The 22,458-nt window shown below is 47.0% G+C and overlaps 1 protein-coding gene across 2 annotated transcripts in view; it reads left to right on the top strand.

Annotated features, from left to right (window-relative positions):
- LOC137331235 (choline-phosphate cytidylyltransferase A-like) overlaps positions 1 to 22,458 on the top strand; it is a 49,093-nt gene that overhangs the window by 5,766 nt on the left and 20,869 nt on the right. For both annotated transcript variants that reach the window (XM_067994879.1, XM_067994878.1), the window contains exons 2-5: positions 7,721 to 7,846; positions 13,793 to 13,892; positions 15,229 to 15,345; positions 18,879 to 19,030. In XM_067994879.1, coding sequence (XP_067850980.1) covers positions 7,733 to 7,846; positions 13,793 to 13,892; positions 15,229 to 15,345; positions 18,879 to 19,030 — 483 coding nt within the window. In that variant the 5' untranslated portion in view covers positions 7,721 to 7,732. The remainder of the gene's footprint in view (positions 1 to 7,720; positions 7,847 to 13,792; positions 13,893 to 15,228; positions 15,346 to 18,878; positions 19,031 to 22,458) is intronic.

The raw sequence follows: 22,458 nt of genomic DNA, 5'->3' as shown, positions 1-22,458 counted from the left end.
AACCCACGACCTTCTGACTCATGAGGTCAGGAGAATTAGCAAACCCTTAATAAGACCTGGAAAGTAGAAGCTACGAAGAGACTGATATTTAAACTCGCAGTGAAGGTCAAACCTTGTGCGAACCAGTGTCCTGGTGTCGAGTGACTAATGAATGTTGACTCAGGGCATTATAAAAACAGTGGGAGGGTGTGACTGTACTAACATGATGCTTAAGAAGCTCGTTCTGCTGCTGTGGGTGAGTTCTGTGTTGAGCTGTACCGGCACGTTAGCTGTGTAGGTAGGTGATGTAGGCATCTTGATGTAGTCATTCAAAGCCGCTTAATTTGAATTATCTGATTATCTGAATTTTCTTCTTTGCACTGAATTCCCCCTTTGACGCTGCTTAAGTCAAACTATTGGATAATTCGAAATTTTTTTTTCAATTACAAATAATGTTACTGAGGCTGGACTGTGTTGTGTAGAACAGAATTGGGGTGGTATACCGTATCACCTTGTGACCAAATCTTGAGAGTCCATGGAGGATAATTTTAACCTAACCCGCCCGTCGGGAAATTGACGGGATCGGGTGCAATGCTGGTTTTACACCCTGCCCGATTTTACTCTCCATTGAAGTCATCGGGTAGGGTGTAAAACGGCGTTCCACCCGATCCCACGGGATTCCCGCCCGGCGAGTTAGGTTAAAATTACCCTCCTGCATTTAAGGAGATTCCTGCTGGCATTGACAGGTGCTTTTTGTGTTCTAAAGCTGTTCACCCTCCAGCCATTGTGGAAACGTAAAAGTGCAGACTTGCCTCATTCTGGTGAGACCCACTTTTCTGCAGGATTTGTGAATTGCCGGATCTGCTAGCTCACACAAAGGGTGGTGGAAATCTGGAACTCTCTCTTTCTTCCCCCCCCCCCCCCCCAAAGGCTGTGGCTGCTGGGGGTCAATTGGAGCTTTCAAGACTGAGATCGATAGATTTTTGTTGGGTAAGGGTATCAAGGGATATGGAGCAAAGGCAGGGAAATGGAGTTGTACAGATCAACCGTGATCTCATTGAACTGGGGGAACAGGCTCGAGGCGCTGAATGGCCTCGTCCTGTTCCTGTGTTTCTCCTCATCCCAGTGTCTGACGGAGAACAGAGCTGGATGGTAATATGAGTCGGAGAAGGATAGTACCAGAGCAGTCCTGTAAAAATATTCTCCCTTAACTGCAAGGTTAACTGCACCTTGAGTGACAATTTTGGAGACTTTTGCCTGCATGGTTAGAATCAGCTTACAAAAGGCTTTTGTCACTTAACCTTAAAGTCCGTAGACATTAAACAATTAGGGGGAGGCCTAAGGGCAATGGGACAGTCAAGAGGCTGTTAATTGTTTGCATGATACTGTAGCATTTCAACATACTTTGGCAGTATCTCTCGCTCTCGCTTTGAGACTGGGACATGGGGCATGCGAACGCATACTGCTTATAACCTAAAAGGCGGTGCCAGTTAGCTTGGGTTTAGCTAGCTTGAAAGCGAGTTCACCTAGAATGGTGGCAGAGTTGCACTTTTGTTGCTTTCCACGGTATGGGGATGCAGTAGGTGATTGATGAATCTCGCCTGTGGAAATCTCTATCTCTGTTCCTTTGTGCACTTTATGTAAAATAAGCCAAGTTGGTGCTTTACAAATGAGTCTTGCCTCATTGGAGTGATATCCAGTCCACCTTCCTGGAAAGCACGTGTTAACACGTGCGCGATTGCAGTAGCCGGCACTTGCAACAAGGGATCTGTAACGATCCACATTGACCTAGATCCAGTTCTGATGAGAAGGCCCACCTGTCCTTCTCCTTCAGCTGCTGACTGACCTGATGCTTATTTCCAGCAAGTTTGCTGTGTTTATCTCAGATTTCCAACACTTTTTCTGTTTGCGTTTGTTGGTAAAATGGTAAGATGAAAAGCAGAGTGCGAATGTTTCTTTGATCAAATTGCGTTTATACAGGGCCTTTAACATAGTAAAACGTAGCTTGGTCAAAGAGGTAGGTTTTGAGAAGTGTCAAGGAGGAGAGAGAGGTTTAGGGAGGGAATTCCAGAGCTTGGGGGCCTCAGCAGCTGAAGGCACGGCCGCCAATGGTGGGGGCGCAGGGAGCGGGGGAATGGACAAGAGGCCAGAATTGGAGGAGCGCAGAGATCTCGGAGGGTTGTAGGGCTGCTGGAGCAGGTTACAGCGATTGGGTGGGGGGGTGGGGCATGGAGGGATTTGAAAACAATGATGAGAATTTTAAAATCGAGGCGTTCAGGGATTGTTGTGAGTGCTTTATTTTCTTGGTTACTGAATGGTGGAAGATGTTTTGTTCAGCAAATATGCATACGTGTGAAGTACAGTTACCTGTATTTGAGGTGTTTTCTACTAAAATGAGTGCCTGTGACTGAAACAATGTCGCTGTAGGCACACCTGTGACTAGTTAGCAATTTCTTTCGTACAATGCTGATGCAGACACACTTGGTGACTGATGGGAGTTCCCTCTGTTGCTCCCCCTTTTTTCCCCTCCTCGTGACTGCATTGCCCCAGCAATTGTGTAGTACGTCATTGGCCAACAACAACAACGTGCATTTATATAGTGTCTTTAACATAGTAAAACATCCCAAGGTGCTCCGCAGGAGCGTAAATCAGACAAAATTTGACAGTAAATTGTGGCATGGCGTCAAATAGGTGAAGAGGAAAAGAATTCTAAACTGGGCACGAGGTAGTAAAATCCAAGGCTGTGCCAGGAGTGACCTTTTCCTCCTGCCCAGCTCTGCACATTTCTGTGTGACGAGGCGTTGGCAGGAGCAGCTGGGTGTACAATGCAGCTGGTGCTCGTTGTCAAGGCTGGGGTAGGTTTTCCTGTGGGTGGGGGGGGGACCTTGCATTAGTCACATTTTACAACCTCTTGAATTCCATGTTTGGAGCCAGCACTGATTGTACTGGCAGAAAATCTGAGTCCGTTTTAAACAAACATGTCTGAGTTTGCAGTGTTTATCGCAATAACAGGAGAAACCTGTTTGACCAACCTGTCCTAATGTCTCTTTCTGTGGCTTGGTGTCAATTTGTGTCTGATTTACGCCACTGTGAAGCACCGTGGGACGTTTTACTACGAGGAAGGTGCTGTACAAATGCAGGTTGTTGTCTTTGCGTTTAACAACGCGGCAGATATTGAAAAGCAAAGAAGTTATGTTAAACTTGTAGAGAACCTTGGTTCGACCACACTTGGAGTACTGTGAACAGTTCTGGTCTCCATATTACAAAAAGAATATCGAGGCACTGGAGAAGGTGCAAAAAATGATTTACAAGAATGATACCAGAACTGAGAGGTCACAACTATTGGGAAAGGCTGAACAGGCTGGGGCTCTTGTCTTTAGAAAAGAGAAGGCTGAGGGGTGACCTGATAAAGGTCTTGATAGGGTAGATGTAGAGAAGATGCTTTCACTTGTGGGGAGGCCAAAACTAGGGGCCATAAATATAAGATAGTCACTAATAAATCCAATAGGGAATTCAGGAGAAACTTCTTTACCCAGAGAGTGGTGAGAATGTGGAACTCACTACCACAAGGAGTAATTGAGGTGACTAGCATTGATGCCTTTAAGGGAAAGCTAGATAAGTACATGAGGGAGAAAGGAATAGAAGGATATACTGATAGGGTGAGATGAATTAGGGAGGGAGGAGGCTCATGTGGAGCATAAACCAGTTGGGCCGAATGCCTGTTCCGATGCTGTAAATTTAATGTAATTCTATGACGTCAGTGTTTCTGTGGAGCAGATTTCTGAAGCCTCTCCCAGCTCCATCGCCATCTCGTCTGTGTGTGTGTATGTATGTGACACACACACACACACACACACACACACACACACACACACACACTATAAACACACTCATCATCTGACTGTGGGCCTCACCAGTACGTAAAATCTCCCCGGTTCCATCCTCAGTTGGAATTGAGTTAGCCGATTTCAACTGTTGGATTCTTCGGGCTTGGACAGGTGTTCTCAGTGCCCTTGAGCTGCAAAGGTGGTGAATTATCCGGTGTTCCTGTTGGTTATTGCCACCCAGCCTCTCCCGCTAGAAAGTGCGCCCGGGCGGACATCAGATAAAGACGGGATTTGGCTCGGCTGCGACTATTCCTTGCGGTGGAAACAGGAATAGGCCATTCAGCCCCTCAAGCCCGTTCCGTCATTCAATCAGATCACGGCTGATCTGTACCTCAACCTCATTTATCCGTTGGCAGGTAGAATGTCCTGTCCAAAACTCGGCTGCCTACATCCTAACTCACTCCAAATTCCGTTCACTCATCACCTCCTGTGCTCGCTGATCTACGTCGGCTCACGCTCCGGGGATGCCTTGATTTTTAAAATTCTCATCCTTTTGTTCAAATCCCCCTCCGTGGCCTCGCCCCTCCCTATCTCTGTAACCTCCCCCAGCCCTACAACCCTCAGATCTCTGCGCTCCTCCAATTCTGGCCTCTTGCGCATCCCTGATTTGCATCGCTCTACAGTTGGTGGCCGTGCCTTCAGCTACGTAGGCCCCAAGCTCTGGAATTCCCTCCCTAAACCTCTCTCTCTCCTCCTTTTGGGATGCTCCTTAAAACCAACCTCTTCATCTGTCCTAATATCTCCTATGTGACTCGGTGTCAAATTTTGTTTGATAATCGCTCCAGTGAAGCGTCTTGGGACATTTTATTACATTAAAGGCGCTATATAAATGCAAGTAGTTGTTGCCAGGCCTACACGTGAAGATTGGCAGCTTGTCCAAATTACCAGAGAGCGCCCGGCATTCACGGCCCGTACGTTAGCCAAAAGAGTCAAGTGCTTTCAGAAGAGGAGAAAACTGGCTGGAAGAAAAGGAAGTAAAAGATAAATGTCAAACACAGAGCGTGCAATAAAATTCTGCAGTTGCTGCACTGTGCCATGTGAGTGAGGAACTTTTACTTCCTGATTTACAGTGTCACAGGACTGTCACAAGAATGCTTCATGGTGGCAGCAGCCCAAGCCCGTAACGCAGGACACCAAGGTTGAGATAAAAGATGATCGGAATCAAAATGATGGTGAGGCCACACCAGGCTTAGGTTATAAGAGACTGTAGGTTGCCGGAGGAAGGGAAGACTGGGGGAGCTGAGGGGATCCACGTTTTTGAGGTCCTTGAGTTGGAGTAGGAGATGGCGTGATGCCTTGATTTGCGAGGTTGCAGGGGAGGTGGAGAGTGGGCAGGGCAGGGCATCTGTAGTTTAGGAGGAGCAAGGCCCAGAGGGGTAAAGGCCAGAGTCTGATCGATGAAGTAGAGAGAGTTGGGGTCCGCTGTCGTAATGGGGCCGCTATTGTGACGAGGAACTCTTCCAAAAAGATCAGTGGAGTTCTCCCGGTGTCCTGGCCAATATTTATCCCCCAACCAACATCACCTCAGAAAAAAGCAGATTATCTGGCCATTTATCTCATTTCGGGTAATTCACTGTGACACATGGCCCCTCCCCACTGTTAGAATTTATTTTTTAAAAAATCTTTTTAAAAACTTTTCAGCAACAAAAGCAGCAGTACACAGGAATAACAAGTTAGGTTAAAAAATATCCCTCCGGTTCGTAAGGGAGGAGCGAAAGATAGAAGTGGAAACTGAGGCAAAATTGACAGCAGAAGCACGGCTAAAACATCTTCAAATTGTATTCTTTGGGCAGGTCACTGACCAGGTTTGTGGACATGGCTCGGTGGGTAGCGCTCTCGTCTCTGAGTCAGAAGGTTGTGGGTTCAAGCTCTACTCCAGAAACTTCAGCACAAAATCCAGGCCGACACCTCAGTGCCAGTACTGAGGGAGTGCTGCACTGTCGGAGGGTGCCGTCTTTTGGATGAGACGTTAAACCGAGGCCCCGTCTGCCCCCTCAGGTGGACATAAAAGATCCCGTTGAGCTATTCGAAGAGAAGGGGAGTTCTCCCCGGCGTCCTGGGCCAATATTTATCCCTCAACCAACATCACCAAAAACAGATGATCTGGTCGTTTATCTCATTGCTGTTTGTGGGATCTTGCTGTGCACTAATTGGCTGCCGCGCTTCCTACGTTACAACAGTGACTACACTTCAAAAGTACTGTGAAGCGCTTTGGGATGACCTGAGGTTGTGAAAGGCGCTACATAAATGCACATTCTTTCCTTTTTCAGCACTCTCACTCAGGCAGGACATTCCTGTTACTGCAGGATTGTGACTCTGCGGGTGTGTCTAGCTAAAAGCTGCACAGCCTTGTTATGGCAGCCTGTGGCTGTGAGACTGTTTGCACTGCGTGTGTCATGTCAAGTCTCCTGACAGAGTGCTGGCTTGGTGAGTTTGTACTCTGCCCACAGCCCCAGAAACACTGAATTCTTTATGTCGCAAACTGCTTACTCTTGTTAAATCCAAGGTCTTGTGTGTGTCACAGCACATTCCTAAACGCTCATACAAATTATTGAGGTTTTTAACTCCAGAACAAAAGGGCATAACCTTAAAATTGGAGCTAGGTCGTTCAGGGTGATGTCAGAAAGCACTTCACACAAAGTGTAGTGGAAATCAAAAGGCTGAGGATGCTGAGGGTCAATTGAAAATGTCAAGACTGAGATTGATAGATTTTTGTTGGGTAAGGGTATCAAGGGATGTGGAGCAAAGGCGGGAAAATGGAGTTAAGGTACAGATCAGCCATGGTCTAATTGAATGGCGGTACAGGCTCGAGGGGCTGAATGGCCTCCTCCTGTTACTATGTTCCTACTGCGTGAATTTTATCCTCATCAAGCTGTGGGATGTTAGTGCTGAGGAACTAAATACGTTCCCGTTTCAGGCACTCGGGTCAGGTAGAGCCCAGAGACTGCAGCTTAAACCCTGCCCCCCCCCATGCACTCACGCAGGCTCGCACATGCACACGCATACATGCAAATGCTCACACACTCTCATGTGCACTCACACGCAAATGCACATTCACACACACACACACACACACACACACACACTCACACGGCCCACTCAGAAGAGCAAGCCTCACTGTACCAGTGCGATGTTTGTTATTTTCCCACCTGAGCCGCTCGGTGGCCTCCGTTTGATTCCACTTTGGGGCGATTTCATGCTGAGGACCCGCGTCAGCTAGAAATTGAATGGAGACCAATCCCAACTCATCTCGGGTAAAGAAAGGACTCCCATTTATAAAATGAGGCAAAATCGAAAGCAGAAGCACAGCTAAAACATCATTTTTTGGGCAGGTCACTGACCCGGTCCCATAGTAGCATTATGGACCGAGTGTCAGCCACTCTCGCCTCCAAATCAGAAGGTTGTGGATTCAAGTCTCCAGTCCAGAGACTTGAGCACATAATCTAGGCTGACACTCCCAGTGCCAGTACTGAGGGAGTGCTGCCCTGTCGGAGGAGCTGTCTTTCGGATGAGACATTAAACCGAGGCCCCATCTGCCCACTTAGGTTCACATAAAAGATCCCACGGCACTATTTCGAAGAAGAGCAGAGGAGTTCTCTCCGATGCCCTGGCTAATATTTATCCTCCAACCAACACCACTGAAGAAACAGATTATCTGGTCATTATCACATTGCTGTTTGTGGGACCTGTGTAAATTGGCTGCCGCATTTCCTACATTACAACAGTGACTACACTTCAAAAGGTATTTCATTGGCTGTAAAGTGCTTTGGGACATCCTGAGGTTGTGAATGCAAGTTTTTTGCAGTTCAGATTTCGGTCACAGAACTGCATTTGTTTATTTTTCAACACTGCAGGTACCTGATGAGATGGAGGCGCAGGTTGCTGCCAAATCAAACTCCAGAAAGAGAAGGAAGGACGGACTGGGCCCCAATGGCACCACGGATGATGAAGGCGTCAGCCCAGTGAAAATCCCGCGACCAGTAAGTGCCGAAAATAGTAACCAACCAAGGCCGATGCAGCACACCAGCTGAGGTCAGGCAGCTGTTTGTTATCCAGTAGGATTGCAGGGGCTCACCCTGATACAAGACGGTGGAGTTGATTTTAGTTGTCGCATTTCAGTGGGATATTTACCTGGCAGCTGCTTAAAATCCAGAAGAATTATGCCCCAATTTATTACATAGAATGTACGGCACAGAAACAGGCCATTCGGCTCCACGTGAGCCTCCTCCCACCCATCTTCATCTCACCCTATCAGCATCCTTCTATTCCTTTCTCCCTCATGTGTTTATCTAGCTTTCTCTTAAACTCATCTATGCTATTCGCCTCAACTACTCCTTGTGGTATCGAGTTCCACATTTTAACCACTCTCTGAGTAAAGAAGTTTCTCCTGAATACCTCATTGGATTTATTAGTGACTATCTTATATTTATGGCTCCTAGTTCTGATTTCCGCCACAAGTGAAAACATCTTCCCTACGTCTACCCTATCAAACCATTTCATAATCTTAAAGACCTCTATCAGGTCACCCCTCAGCTTTCTCTTTTCTAGAGAAGAGAGCCCAGCCTGTTCACTACTTCCTGATAAGTATAACCTCTCAGTTCTGATATCATCCTTGCAAATCTTTTTTGCACCTTCTCCAATGCCTCTATATCCTTTTTGTAATATGGAGACCAGAATTGTGCACAGTATTCTGAGTGTGGTCTAACCAAGGTTCTCTACAAATTTAACAAATCTTCTCTGCTTACGCTGCAGAGTTGCCTGCATTGGCAAGAGTGGGTTTCGACGAGTTGCCTTTGATGCAGTGCTTGTGGAGGCGCCAGCTGTTTAGCTGCGCCTTCGGGTCTGCCATCTCGGATCTGACCCCTGACCTCCCGGCCTGCCCGTAGAGGCCAGGAGTGTGATTTGTGACGTTGCTGGTCCCTCAATGATGAAGGCCCAGGTGCAAAAAAGCAAATTTAAACCAACTGCGCATTTTCAAACATTGCAGCGTCCCTGCTGCCAGCAAGCTGGGCACAGATGTGCTATGGGACTGGGCTAGCAACCCAGAGGTCTTGCGTTCAAATCCCACCATAGCAAGTTTCTATCCCCATAGCCCTGCAAATCTTTTCCCTTCAAGTACTTATCCAATTCCCTTTTGAAGGCCACGATTGAATTTGCCTCCAGCACCCCCTCCGTCAGTGCATTCCAGATCATAACCACTCGCTGTGTAAAAAAGTTTTTCCCTCATATCACCTTTGGTTCTTTTGCCAATCAGCTTAAATCTGTGTCCTCTGGTTCTTGACCCTTCCGCCAATGGGAACAGTTTCTCTCTATCTACTCTGTCCAGACCCTTCATGATTTTGAACACCTCTATCAAATCTCCTCGCAACTGTCTCTGCTCTAAGGAGAACAATCCCAGCTTCTCCAGTCTATCTGCATAACTGAGATGGGGGAAAAAAATGTTCACTCAGAGGATTGTGAATCTTTGGAATTCTCTACCCCAGAGAGCTGTGGATGCTGAGTCGTTGAGTATATTCAAGACCGAGATCGATAGATTTTTGGACTCTAAGGAAATCAAGATTATGGGGATCGGGCGGGAAAGTGGAGTTGAGGTCGAAGGTCAGCCATGATCTGATTGAATGGCGGAGCAGGCTCGAGGGGCCGTATGGCCTACTCCTGCTCCTATCTTATGTCCTTCAGGAGAGGATGGAGAACTGTGCCTGTGACTAGCTGACTTACTGGGAGACATTTGTGATGATAAGAAAGCTGTTCTGGATAACGCAAGCAGTCTTAAAATAGACCGCTAATTGTTCTTACACTGTGTATTGCCGTTATGTTCAAGGCTTAAGTTTCAGTGACTACTGTCTACAGGTTTCACTGTACAAAACAAAATGTTTCCTGTTTATATAATTTCTTATCTATTTATGTGGGGTTGTGGAACATTCTGACAGCGAAACAGCCCATTCGGCCCATCTAGTTCACACGGGAGTTTTTCTCGACACGAGCCCCCCCCCCCACCCCCAATCTAATCCCGATAATTTAATAACCCTTTTCTTCAGGCAACTAATAACCTTTTTAAAAGAACGTTTGGACTCTGCTTCAACAGGGGTTTGCGGGGAAGAATTCCACACTCTGCCCAGCCGTTGTGTAATGTAAGGAATCTTACAACACCAGGTTATAGTCCGACAATTTTATTTTAAAATCGCAAGCTTTCGGAGATTATCCCCTTCGTCAGGAGAATTCACGACGCAGGGGATAATCTCCGAAAGCTTGTGATTTTAAAATAAAGCTGTCGGACTATAACCTGGTGTTGTAAGATTCCTTACATTTGTCCACCCCAGTCCGTCGCCGGCATCTCCACATCACAGCCGTTGTGTGGAAGCAGTTTCCCAACCTTCCCTTTGATCCTTTGTGTGATTGTTATATTTGACCCCTCTCGTTGCAATTTCGTGTGTTGCAATGGTGCACGTCACGCTTTTGAGGGGCCAGATTTTCAATCTGTTTGTCTTCGATTGCATGCTTTCCTGGTTGGCAGAAATATCCATGCGATTCACTGAAATCTGGACGTGGGCACATAGGAACAGGAGGGAGGCCATTCAGCCCCTCGAGCCCTATTCCGCCATTCAATTGGATCATGGCTGATCTGTATCTCGACTCCATTTTCCCTGCCGTTGCTCCATATCCCTTGATACCCTCACCCAACAAATATATATCGATCTCAGTCTTGAAAGATCCATTTGACACCCAGCATCCACAGCCTTTTGGGGGAGAAAGTTCCAGATTTCAACCACCTTTTGTGAGACAAAGTGTTTTCTGATTTCACCCCTGAATGGCCGAGCTCTAATTTTAAGATTGTGCCCCCTTGTTCTGGATTCCTCCACCAGAGGAAATGGTTTCTCTCTATCGATCCTGTTGAATCCCTAAACCAGTTTAAACACCTCGACTAGCTCAGCCCTCAATTTTCTATAATCGAGGTAATATCACGTGATATCAAGAAACGGCTGAGTGCACTGGATACAGCAAAGGCAAGAGGCCCCGACAACATCCCGGCTGCAGTACCGAAGGCTTGTGCTCCAGAACTAGCTGCGCCTTTAGCCAAGCTGTTCCAGTACAGCTACAACACTGGCATCTACCTGACTGTGGAAAATTGCCCAGGTATGTCCTGTCCGCAAAAAGCAGGACAAATCCAATCCGGCCAATTACCGCCCCATCAGTCTACTCTCGATCATCAGCACAGTGATGGAAGGTGTCGTCGACAGTGCTATCAAGCGGCACTTACTCACCAATAACCTGCTCACCGATGCTCAGTTTGGGTTCCGCCAGGACCACTCATCTCCAGACCTCATTATAGCCTTGATCCAAACATGGACAAAAGAGCTGAATTCCAGGGGTGAGGTGAGAGTCACTGCCTTTGACATCAAGGCAGCTTTTGACCGAATTTTTTTTTTATTCGTTCATGGGATGTGGGCGTCGCTGGCGAGGCCGGCATTTATTGCCCATCCCTAATTGCCCTTGAGAAGGTGGTGGTGAGCTGCCTTCTTGAACCGCTGCAATCCGTGTGGTGAAGGTTCTCCCACAGTGCTGTTAGGAAGGGAGTTCCAGGATTTTGACCCAGCGACGATGAAGGAACGGCGATATATTTCCAAGTCGGGATGGTGTTTGACTTGGAGGGGAACGTGCAGGTGGTGGTGTTCCCATGTACCTGCTGCTCTTGTCCTTCTAGGTGGTAGAGATCGCGGGTTTGGGAGGTGCTATCGAAGAAGCCTTGGTGAGTTGCTGCAGTGCATCCTGTGGATGGTGCACACTGCAGCCACAGTGCGCCGGTGGTGAAGGGAGTGAATGTTTAGGGTGATGGATGGGGTGCCAATCAAGTGGGCTGCTTTGTCCTGGATGGTGTCGAGCTTCTTGAGTGTTGTTGGAGCTGCACTCATCCATCACACTCCTGACTTGTGCCTTGTAGATGGTGGAAAGGCTTTGGGGACTCAGGAGGTGAGTCACTCGCCGCAGAAAACCCAGCCTCTGACCTGCTCTTGTAGCCACAGTATTTATATGGCTGGTCCAGTTAAGTTTCTGGTCAATGGTAACCCCCAGGATGTTGATGGTGGGGGATTCGGCGATGGTAATGCCGTTGAATGTCAAGGGGAGGTGGTTAGACTCTCTCTTATTGGAGATGGTCATTGCCTGGCACTTGTCTGGCGCGAATGTTACTTGCCACTTATGAGCCCAAGCCTGGATGTTGTCCAGGTCTTGCTGCATGCGGGCTCGGACTGCTTCATTATCTAAGGGGTTGCAAATGGAACTGAACACTGTACAATCATCAGCGAACATCCCCATTTCTGACCTTATGATGGAGGGAAGGTCATTGATGAAGCAGCTGAAGATGGTTGGGCCTTGGACACTGCCCTGAGGAACTCCTGCAGCAATGTCCCGGGGCTGAGATGATTGGCCTCCAACGACCACTACCATCTTCCTTTGTGCTGGGTAGACTCCAGCCACTGGAGAGTTTTCCCCCTGATTCCCATTGACTTCAATTTTACTAGGGCTCCTTGGTGCCACACTCTGTCAAATGCTGCCTTGATGTCAAGGGCAATCACTCTCACCTCACCTCTGGAGTTCAGCTCATTTGTCCATGTTTGGACCAAGGCTGTAATGAGGTCTGGAGCCGAGTGGTCCTGGCGGAACCCAAACTGAGCATCGGTGAGCAGGTTATTGGTGAGTAAGTGCCGCTTGATAGCACTGTCGACGACACCTTCCATCACTTTGCTGATGATTGAGAGTAGGCTGATGGGGCGGTAATTGGCCAGATTGGATTGGTCCTGCTTTTTGTGGACAGGACATACAAAGGCAATTTTCCACATTGTCGGGTAGATGCCAGTGTTGTAGCTGTACTGGAACAGCTTGGCTAGAGGCGCAGCTAATTCTGGAGCACAAGACTTCAGCACTACAGCCGGGATGTTGTCGGGGCCCATAGCCTTTGCTGTATCCAGTGCACTCAGCCGTTTCTTGATATCACATGGAGTGAATCGAATTGGCTGAAAACTGGCTTCTGTGATGGTGGGGATATCGGGAGGAGGCCGAGATGGATCATCCACTCGGCACTTCTGGCTGAAGTCAGAAGTTGTTCAGCCTTGTCTTTTGCACTCACGTGCTGGACTCTGCCATCATTGAGAATGGGCATGTTTACAGAGCCTCCTCTGTTAGTTGTTTAATTGTCCACCACCATTCACGACTGGATGTGGCAGGACTGCAGAGCTTTGATCTGATCCGTTGGTTGTGGAATCGCTTAGCTCTGTCTATAGAATGTTGCTTCCGCTGGCACCAAGGAGCCCTAGTAAAATTGAAGTCAATGGGAATCAGGGGGAAAACTCTCCAGTGGCTGGATTCATACCTAGCACAAAGGAAGATGGTAGTGGTTGTTGGAGGCCAATTATCTCAGCCCTAGGACATTGCTGGGGTTGTTCTCAGAGCAGAGAAGGCTAAGAGGAGATTTGATAGAAGTGTTCAAAATCATGAAGGGTTTAGATAAAGTAAATAAAGAGAAACTGTTCCCATTGGCGGAAGGGCCAAGAACCAGAGGACACAGATTTAAGTTGATTGGCAAAAGAACCGAAGGTGATATGAGGAAAAACTTTTTTACGCAGCGAGTAGTTATGATCTGGAATGCACTGCCTGAAAGTGGCTTTCAAAAAGGAATTGGATAAATACTTGAAGAGGAAAAAATTTGCAGGGGAAAGAGCAGAGGAATGGGACTAACTGGATTGCTGTTCTAAAGAGCCAGCATGGGCTCGATGGGCCGAAAGGCCTCCTGTGCTGTAACCATTTTACGATTCTATGAAATGCCCCTAGGGCCCCCTTTGACCAGTTATTCAATCTTAAGCCTGTGATAGATTCCTGCCAGTGACTGGGTTTGTTTTTTTCTCTCTCTCTCTCCACCATTTCGATTACAGACCCTCTCGCAGCCGGCCCCGTTTGCAGATGAGAATGGAGTAAGGAGCGACACGGCGTACGAGCGCGTGACGTTGGAAGAAGCAAGGATTGGAACTCCCTGTGAGTATTGAAACCCACTGCCATTGCACGGGGCGGGGGGGGGGGGGGAAGGATCTAATTATAAAGTTCAGGCTAGACCCTGCCTGGAGAGACTGCCTTCAGTTCTGGGCACCGCACCTCAGGAAGGATATATTGGCCTTGGAGGGGGTGCAGCGCAGATTCACCAGAATGATACCTGGGCTAAAAGGGTTAAATTATGAGGACAGGTTGCATAGACCTTGCACATAGAAGATTAAGGAGTGATGTAATTGAGGTGTTTTAAGATGATTAAAGGATTTGATAGGGTAGATAGAGAGAAAATATTTCCTCTGGTGGCGGAGTCCAGAACAAGGGGGCAAAACCTTAAAATTAGAACTAGGACGTTCAGGGGTGATGTCAGGAAACACTTCTTCACACAAAGGGGAGTGGAAATCTGGAACTCTTCCCCCGCCACCCCCTCTCTTTCCCCCCCGCCCCCCCCCCCAAAAAAGCTGTTGAGACTGGGGGTCAATTAAAAATTTCAAAAGTGAGATTGATAGATTTTTGTTGGGTGAGGGTATTGAGGGTTACGGAACCAAGGCAGGTAAATGGTGTTGAGATACAGATCAGCCATGATCTAACTGAATGGCAGAACAGGCTCGAGGGGCTGAATGGCCTCCTCCTGTTCCTATATTGGCAGCATTTTCAGGAGGCCACCGGTTCAAGTCGTGCCCTTCCATTCCTGGCATGTAGGAGTCATGGCATTTATTGTCCATCCCTAGTTGCCTTGAGAAGGTGGTGGTGGGCCGCCTTAATGAACCGCTATCTTGTTCTCTGTAGCGGTTTTGATCCAACTGAGTGGTTTGCTAGGCCACTTCAGAGGGCATTTTTCACACTGCTTTATCCAGAGGCTTGGACTAGTAATCGCAGAGAACGTGAGTTCAAATCCCACTGTGGGCAGTTTGAACATTTTGAATTCAGTTATTAAAAAAAAATCTGGAAATAAAAACTGGTATCATTAAAAGTGACCATGAAGCTGTCGGATTGTGGTAAAAATCCAACTGGTTCACTAATGTCCTTTAGGGAGGGAAACCTGCCGTCCTTACCCGGTCTGGGCATCCATGTGACTCCAGTCCCACACCAACATAGTTGACTCTTAACTGCCCACTGAAGTGGCTTAGCAAGGCACTCAGGTGTATCAAAAATCCACTACCAGCGGAGGCCCACCGCCACCTTCTCAGGACAACTAGGGATGGTCAGTAAATGCCGGTCTTGCCAGTGACGCCCACATCCCAAGAATGAATGTAAAAACCAGCAGAGCTGTTTTGACAATGTGATGAGGCACTGCTATAAGTGAAAATATTCCTTCTACTTTCAGTGGATCGGCCAGTTCGAGTTTATGCCGATGGCATCTTCGATCTCTTTCACTCGGGACATGCGCGGGCGCTAATGCAGGCCAAGAGCCTTTTCCCGAACACGCACCTAATAGTGGGAGGTAAGGAAGGACTCGTAACTGTGAGTGACTGGGATTGTTTTTATTGTCTTATTAACACTTCATACTGATTGCCCCGTTAAATGGCAACTTGATTTGGTGGGTAGCACTCACCCCTCTGAGTCAGAGGGTCGTGGGTTTAAGCCCCACTCCAGAGACTTGAGCGCATAAAATCGAGGCTGACACTCACTCCCAGTGCAGTACCGAGGGAGTGCTGCATTGTCGGAGGTGCCGTCTTTGAGCAGATACGTTAAAATCAAGTCCTCTTCTGCCTGCTCAGGTGGACGTAAAAGATCTGCGGCCACTATTGGAAGAAGAGCTTCTCCGAGCTCATATTCTCCCACAACCAATGCCATCAAAAACGGTTTAACTCGTGATTTGCTGTACCTGGGATCTTGCTCTGCACAACTTGACTGCCACGTTTGCCAAAACAATGGTGACTGCATTTCAAAAGTAATTAATTGGGAAGGATGTCAAGGCCTTAGAGTAGGTGCAGAGGACATTTATTAGAATGGTACCAGGGATAAGGGACTTGAGTTATGTGGAGAGACTGGAGAAGCTGGGATTGTTCTCCTCAGAGCTGTGAAGCGCTTTGGAATGTCCTGAGGATCATCGAATGATACAGCACAGAAGGAGGCCATTTGGACAATCGTGCCTGTGCCGGCTCTCTGAAAGAGCTATCCAATTGGTCCCACTCCCCTGCTCTTTCCTCATAGCTCTGCAGATTTTTGCACCAAGTATTTATCCAATTCCCTTTTGAAAGTTACTATTGAATCTGCTTCCACCGCCCTTACAGGCAGTGAGTTCCAGATCAGAACAACTCGCTGAGTAAAAAGTTTTTTGCCTCCTGTTGCCTCTGGTTCTTTTGCCAATTACCTTAAATCTGTGTCCTCTGGTTACCGACCCTTCTGCCACTGGAAACAGTTTCTCCTTATTTAGTCTATCAAAACCCTTCATGATTTTGAACCCCTCTATCAAATCTTCCCTTAACCTTCTCTGCTCTAAGGAGAACAATCCCAGCTTCTCCAGTCTGTCCACATAACTGAAGTCCCTCATCCCCGGTACCATTCTAGTAAATCTCCTCTGCACCTTCTCTAAGGTCTTGATATCCTTCCTAAAGTGTGGAGCCCAGAATTGGACACAATACTCCAGCTGGGGCCTAACCAGGATGTGAAAGGTGCTATATAAATGCAAGATCTTTCCTTTCTTTCCCTTCTAAATAGAGATGAATAGAAACCTGCTGGCTGTGAGGTGAAATAATGCTGGGCACCGCTGGATTCGGTCCAAGATAAAGATCTGCGTTTCAACCTTTGCCACACTTGAGCAATATAAAAAGAACACTGCAACGTTGTGCTTTTCAACTCCAGGCTTGAGGGGGGGGGATAAAAGAGTCTTAATTGAAACATTAACTTCCATTTTCTATGCCAGCTGTGGCTCAGTGGGCCGCACACTCGCCTCTGAGTCAGAAGGTCGTGGGTTCAAGTCCCAATCCAGAGATTTGAGCATATAATCTAGGCTGACACTCCAGTGAAGTACTGAGGGAGTGCTTCACTGTCGGAGGTGCCGTCTTTCGGATGAGATGTTAAAGCAGGGCCCAGTCTGCCCTCAGTTGGATGTAAAAGATCCCACGGCACTATTTCAAAGAAGAGCAGGGGAGTTCTCCCCAGTGTCCTGGCCAATATTTATCCCTCAACCAACATCACTAGAACAGATTATGTGGTCATTTACCTCATTGCTGTTCGTGGGATCTTGCTGTGTGCAAATTGGCTGCCGCATTTTCCTACATTACGACAGTGACTACACTTCAAAAGTACCCCATTGCCTGTGAAGCGCTTTGGGACGTCCTGAGGTTGTGAAGGGTGATGTGAATACAATTTTTTCTCGGATACTGAATGGCCTGCTCTGAGTTTCTACTGTTTTCTGTTTTTATTTCAGATTTTTCAGCATTCAATGTTTTTTTTTTAACTCCTGCGGTCACTATGCAGAGTCAGTGCTGATAAAGTGCGCAGGAAATGTGGCTGGCTGGTCAGGAAGTTTATGATTCGTATCTCGGGAGAGCTGAGGCTGCAGATTACTCTGGCAGTGTCACTTTTAGCATCTACTTCAGTTATGTGGAGAGACTGGAGAAGCTGGGATTGTTCTCCTTAGAGCAGAGAAGGTTAAGGGGATGATTTAATAGAGGTGTTCAAAATCATGAAGGGTTTTGATAGAGTAAATAAGGAGAAACTGTTTCCAGTGGCAGCAGGGTCGGTAACCAGAGGACACAGATTTAAGATAATTGGCAAAAGAACCAGAGCGGAGATGAGGAGAATTTTTTTTAGGCAGCGAGTTATTATGATCTGAAATGCACTGCCTGAAAGGGTGGTGGATGCAGATTCAATAGTAACTTTCAAAAGGGAATTGGATAAATACTTGAAAAGGAAAAATTTGCAGTACTGTGGGGAAAGAGCAGTGGGGAGTGGGGCTAATTGGATAGCTCTTTCAAAGAGCCGGCACAGGCACGATGGGCCAAACGGCCTCCTTTTACCTGTAAGGTTCGATGATCTACTCAAGATTCTCCATTTGCTGGTCAGTCTACACAGACTGTATTGGTTCCCTTATCCGACAGAGGAATTTTTAGTAACAGAATGATAAACCACTGGGTTTAACCAACCGTTCCTTTCTTTCACCAATCAATCCCACCTACCCGGTTTCTCATCTCTCTGCCTTATCTCCAGAAACCCATCCCAATGATTCTTGCTCCTACTTGTACTGCCTGCTTCAATGGTCTTGCTGGTAACTTAAAGCCCTTTTTGATTGCAACCTGACATGAGTGAAGGGGCTTGTGTGGCCCCATGAGCTTAAAAAGCTATACTAGAAGTAGACTTGCTATCAATAAGGCTACCCACACTAGGCAGGTTCAAAGGCGGAGCACACCCAAGTATTCATGCTTGGGAGAGGCCATCTAACCGCCCAGGTATAGTCTGACCCATTTAACACAGGAGTTCTAACTTATAGGGATAAAGAAAGACTTGCATTTATACAGCGCCCGTCACAACTTCAGGACGCTCCAAATAGCTTTACAGCCAGTGAAGTACTTTTGAAGTGTAGTCACTGTTGTAATGTAGGAAACGTGGTAGCCAATTTGCGCACAGCAAGGTCCCACAAACAGCAATGTGATAAATGAGTAGTGAAGGTGGTTGAGGGATAAATATTGGCCCAGGACAATGGGGAGAACTCCCCTGCTCTCCTTCGAAATAGTGCCGTGGGCACCTCCAACAGTGCAGCACTCCCTCAGTTATGGCACCAGGAGCTTGGATTATGGGGATCAAGTCTCTGGAGTGGGGCTTGAACTCATGGTCGTTTCTTCTGGTGCCAACTGACAAATTCATTGAATTCAATGTCATGTGGGATTTGAACTCATGACCTCTGGGTTTCTAGTCCAGCGCCGTAGGGCACCATACCCTGAATGAGTGACGCAGTGTTCCGGATGGAGTTGAGATGAGTTGAAGTTATTGCAGTAATTAACTTACTGAATGTCTCTTTTGGCCCGACAGTGTGCAATGACGACCTAACCCACCAGTTCAAAGGCTTTACGGTGATGAATGAGGCTGAGAGATACGATGCAGTCAGGCATTGCCGCTATGTAGATGAGGTGGTACGAAATGCACCCTGGTCACTGTCACCCGAGTTCCTAGAAAAGCACAGGGTAAGTTTATTTTTTTTATATGTGTTGCTGGCCGCCTTAGGAAGCATATACTGGCTTTAAGAGGGAGTCCAGCAGCAATTCACCAGGGTGACTTGAGAATGTAGACCACGACAAGCTCTTTCACCTTGTCCAGAACAGTAGATCCAGAGGACATGGCCTGCGCTTAAAGGGGTAAATTCAGAACTAATCTGCAGAAACTGTATTTCAGTGAGCGAGTGGTCAGTAGATGGAACAAGCTCTCTAGGGAGACAGTGGAAACCGTTGGTATTGATTTGTTCAACTGCAAATTGGATGATTTCTTTCAGAAAATAATATTTTGGGATACAATATATGAGTAATTTGAGACATGACATGAGGTGAGTGTAACTTGCTTGTGAGGAACAGATGACTTTGGACCTATGGTTCCCAAATCTCTCCACCACTGGGGGTTTTCCTCGCCTCATGTCTGGGATCTGTTGTAAACTAATTGATAGAGATTGATTGCTATGATCGTTATCGTTGTATCCTGCGACTACCAGGACGGTAGAAGGCGAACTAGATGGACCTTGGTCTTTTTTCCATCTAGCAATTCCTATGCTGCCTGGGCTGAAAGGACTGTGCTATATTGAGAGACTGGGTACACTTGGGATATACTTGCTGGAAGATGCAGAGGTTGAAAGGTGATCTGATCGATTGTTTAAAACAACGAAGGCAGCGGGGGTGGGGGGGTGGGTGCAGTGGATACACACTGGCTTTTCACCTCTGGGAACTGGGTTCAAACCCGACCCAGAAGACGGGAGGAAAATCTTTTCTGGCTTTTAGGCCCCCTACATCAAGTGAGTTCGGCAGTCTCGGCCCAGTTCTAATCAGGATGTGATGTTGACACTGGGTTAAAGAAATGATCCATTTCCTAGTACAAACATCCCCCACATTGTAGAATCATACAACACAGAAGGAGGCCATTCAGCCCACCAAGTCTGTGCCGGCTCTTTGACAGAGCTGTCCAATTAGTCCCATTCTCCCCGCTCTTTCCCCGTAGCCCTGCAAATTTCTCCTTTTCAAGTATTTATCCAATTCCCTTTTGAAAGTTATTATTGAATCTGCTTCCACCGCCCTTTCAGGCAGCGCGTTCCAGATCATAACAATGATAACCCCCCTGCCAGCGGAAACAGTTTCTCCTTATCTGCTCTATCAAAACCCCTCGTAATTTTGAACAGCTCTATCAAATCTCACCATGACCTTCTTTGCTCTAAGGAGAACAATCCCAGCTTCTCCAGTCTCTCCACGTAACTGAATTCGCTCATCCCTGGTGTATGGAATCATTCAGCCAAACTAGTCTGTGCTGGTGTTTATTCTCCAAAACGAGCAGTAGTCCTTATCAGTTGTGCCCGTTCTGTGTCCCATAAACCCTTTATTCCCCCTTACCTTCAAGCCCCTAGCTGACCTTTTCTCAGATGTTGACATGTTTAATTGTGTTGGGTGTTGATTGTAATCAGTTGCTTCACACACGATAACCTCTCGCACTCCCTTCTATCTGTGCGGCAGGAAGTCACAGACTGCAGCTTTCACACTGATAACGAACATTCTTATCAAAATGATAAAAAAAACAGACTGGAAATAACGAAAAGATACAATTCTGCTTCTCTCAGCTTTTCCTTCATAAATATAAGATAGTCACTAATAAATGCAATAAGGAATTCAGGAGAAACCTTTTTACGCAGAGAGTGGTGTGAATGTGGAACTCGCTACCACAAGGAGTAGTTGAGGCGAATAACATAGATGCATTTAAAGGGGAAGCCAGATAAACACATGAGAGAGGAAGCAATAGAAGGATATGCTGATAGGGTTAGATGAGGAGGGGTGGGAGAAGCTCGTGTAGAGCATAAACACCGGCATAGACCAGTTGGGCCGAATGGCCTGTTTCTGTGCTGTAAATTCCATAGAATCATAGGTTACAACACGGAAGGAGGCCATTCGGCCCGTCGAGTCTGTGCTCTCTGCAAGAGCAATCCAGCTAGTCCCACTCCCCCGCCCTATTTTAAATCTGAGATAGATAGCTTTTTGGCAATCAAAGGTATTAAGGGATATGGGCCAAAGGCGGGTATATGGAGTTAGATCACAGATCAGCCATGATCTTATCAAATGGCAGAGCAGGCACGAGGGGCTGAATGGCCTACTCCTGTTCCTATGTTCCTATCCCCGTAGCCCTGCAAATTTTTTCCCTTCAAGTACTTATCCAGTTCCCTTTTGAAGGCCACGATTGAATCTGCTTCCACCAACCCCTCAGGCAGTGCATTCCAGATCATAACCACTCGCTGTGTAAAAAAAAAAAATTCTCATGTTGCCTTTGGTTCTTTTGCCAATCATCTTAAATCTATGTCTTCTGGTTCTTGACCCTTCTGCCAATGGGAATAGTTTCTGTGAAAAGACTGTGTGTGAAAACTAGATGAAGGGCCCAATCACTGGCTGGCTGTCAGGGCCCTCTTTTGATGGAAATTTGAGGCAGTCTGAACCCAGTTCTTTATGATAATGACTGTAGCGCCTCAACATAACTGTCACAAGCTGACCATCTCACTTAGCAAAGACTGGAATGGCTGGTGTGGGAAATGGTGAGGGGGGAAACCAGGGAAATGCTCTTCAGTGGTTGGAGTTATGGTGCATAATTGGGGCGGAGTAGGTAGGCCTGCAATCTACTGACCTGGGAGCACTTGTTGCTGACACCTGGGTGCCCCACAGTAGGAGGAGGTGGGAAGACTTTGGTGCTTTATCCAATGGCCTGTGATATTCATCTGCCACAAACCATTGTTGAGGGAAAGTTCATTATAATTCCTTTCCATGGGAATTAGTTGCTTGAGAAAGAACAGTAAAGGATATTAAAATCCTTGTTTTCAATCCCTCCATAGCCTCGCTCCCCTCCCTATCTCTGTAACCTCCTCCAGCCCTACAACCCTCTGAGATCTCTGCGCTCCTCCAATTCTGGCCTCTTGCATGTCCCCGATTTTCATCACTCCACCATTGGTGGCCCTGCCTTCAGTTGCTTAGGCCTTAAGCTCTGGAATTCCCCCCCCCTAAACCTCTCCGCCTCTCTCTCCTCCTTTGTCGCTCCTTAAAACCCACCTCTTTAGCCAAGCTTTGGGTCACCTGTCCTAATATGTGGCTCAGTGTGAAATTTTGTCTGGTAACGCTACTGTGAAGTGCCTGGGGAAGTTTTTTATGAGGTTAAAGACACTATATAAATGCAAGTTGTTGTTGCTGTTGTAAATATAAGAAGGCCCTTACCAAACCAGCTAACGTTTCTGGTAAGTTACTGTTTCAAAAGCTGCAGCGTAGATTCACTTGGATGTTACCAGGGATGAGGGGGTTACAATTACAGAGAGACTTGAAGAATTAGTGGTTATTCCACTAGAGCTGAGATAGCTAAGAGGTGGCCTGATAGAAATCTGCAAGAT

This window comes from Heptranchias perlo, chromosome 13 (genome assembly GCF_035084215.1).
Source record: "Heptranchias perlo isolate sHepPer1 chromosome 13, sHepPer1.hap1, whole genome shotgun sequence".
Taxonomy (NCBI): Eukaryota; Metazoa; Chordata; class Chondrichthyes; order Hexanchiformes; family Hexanchidae; genus Heptranchias; species Heptranchias perlo.
Note: the sequence above shows the minus strand (reverse complement) of the source record. Positions and strands in the feature narration are given on the sequence as shown.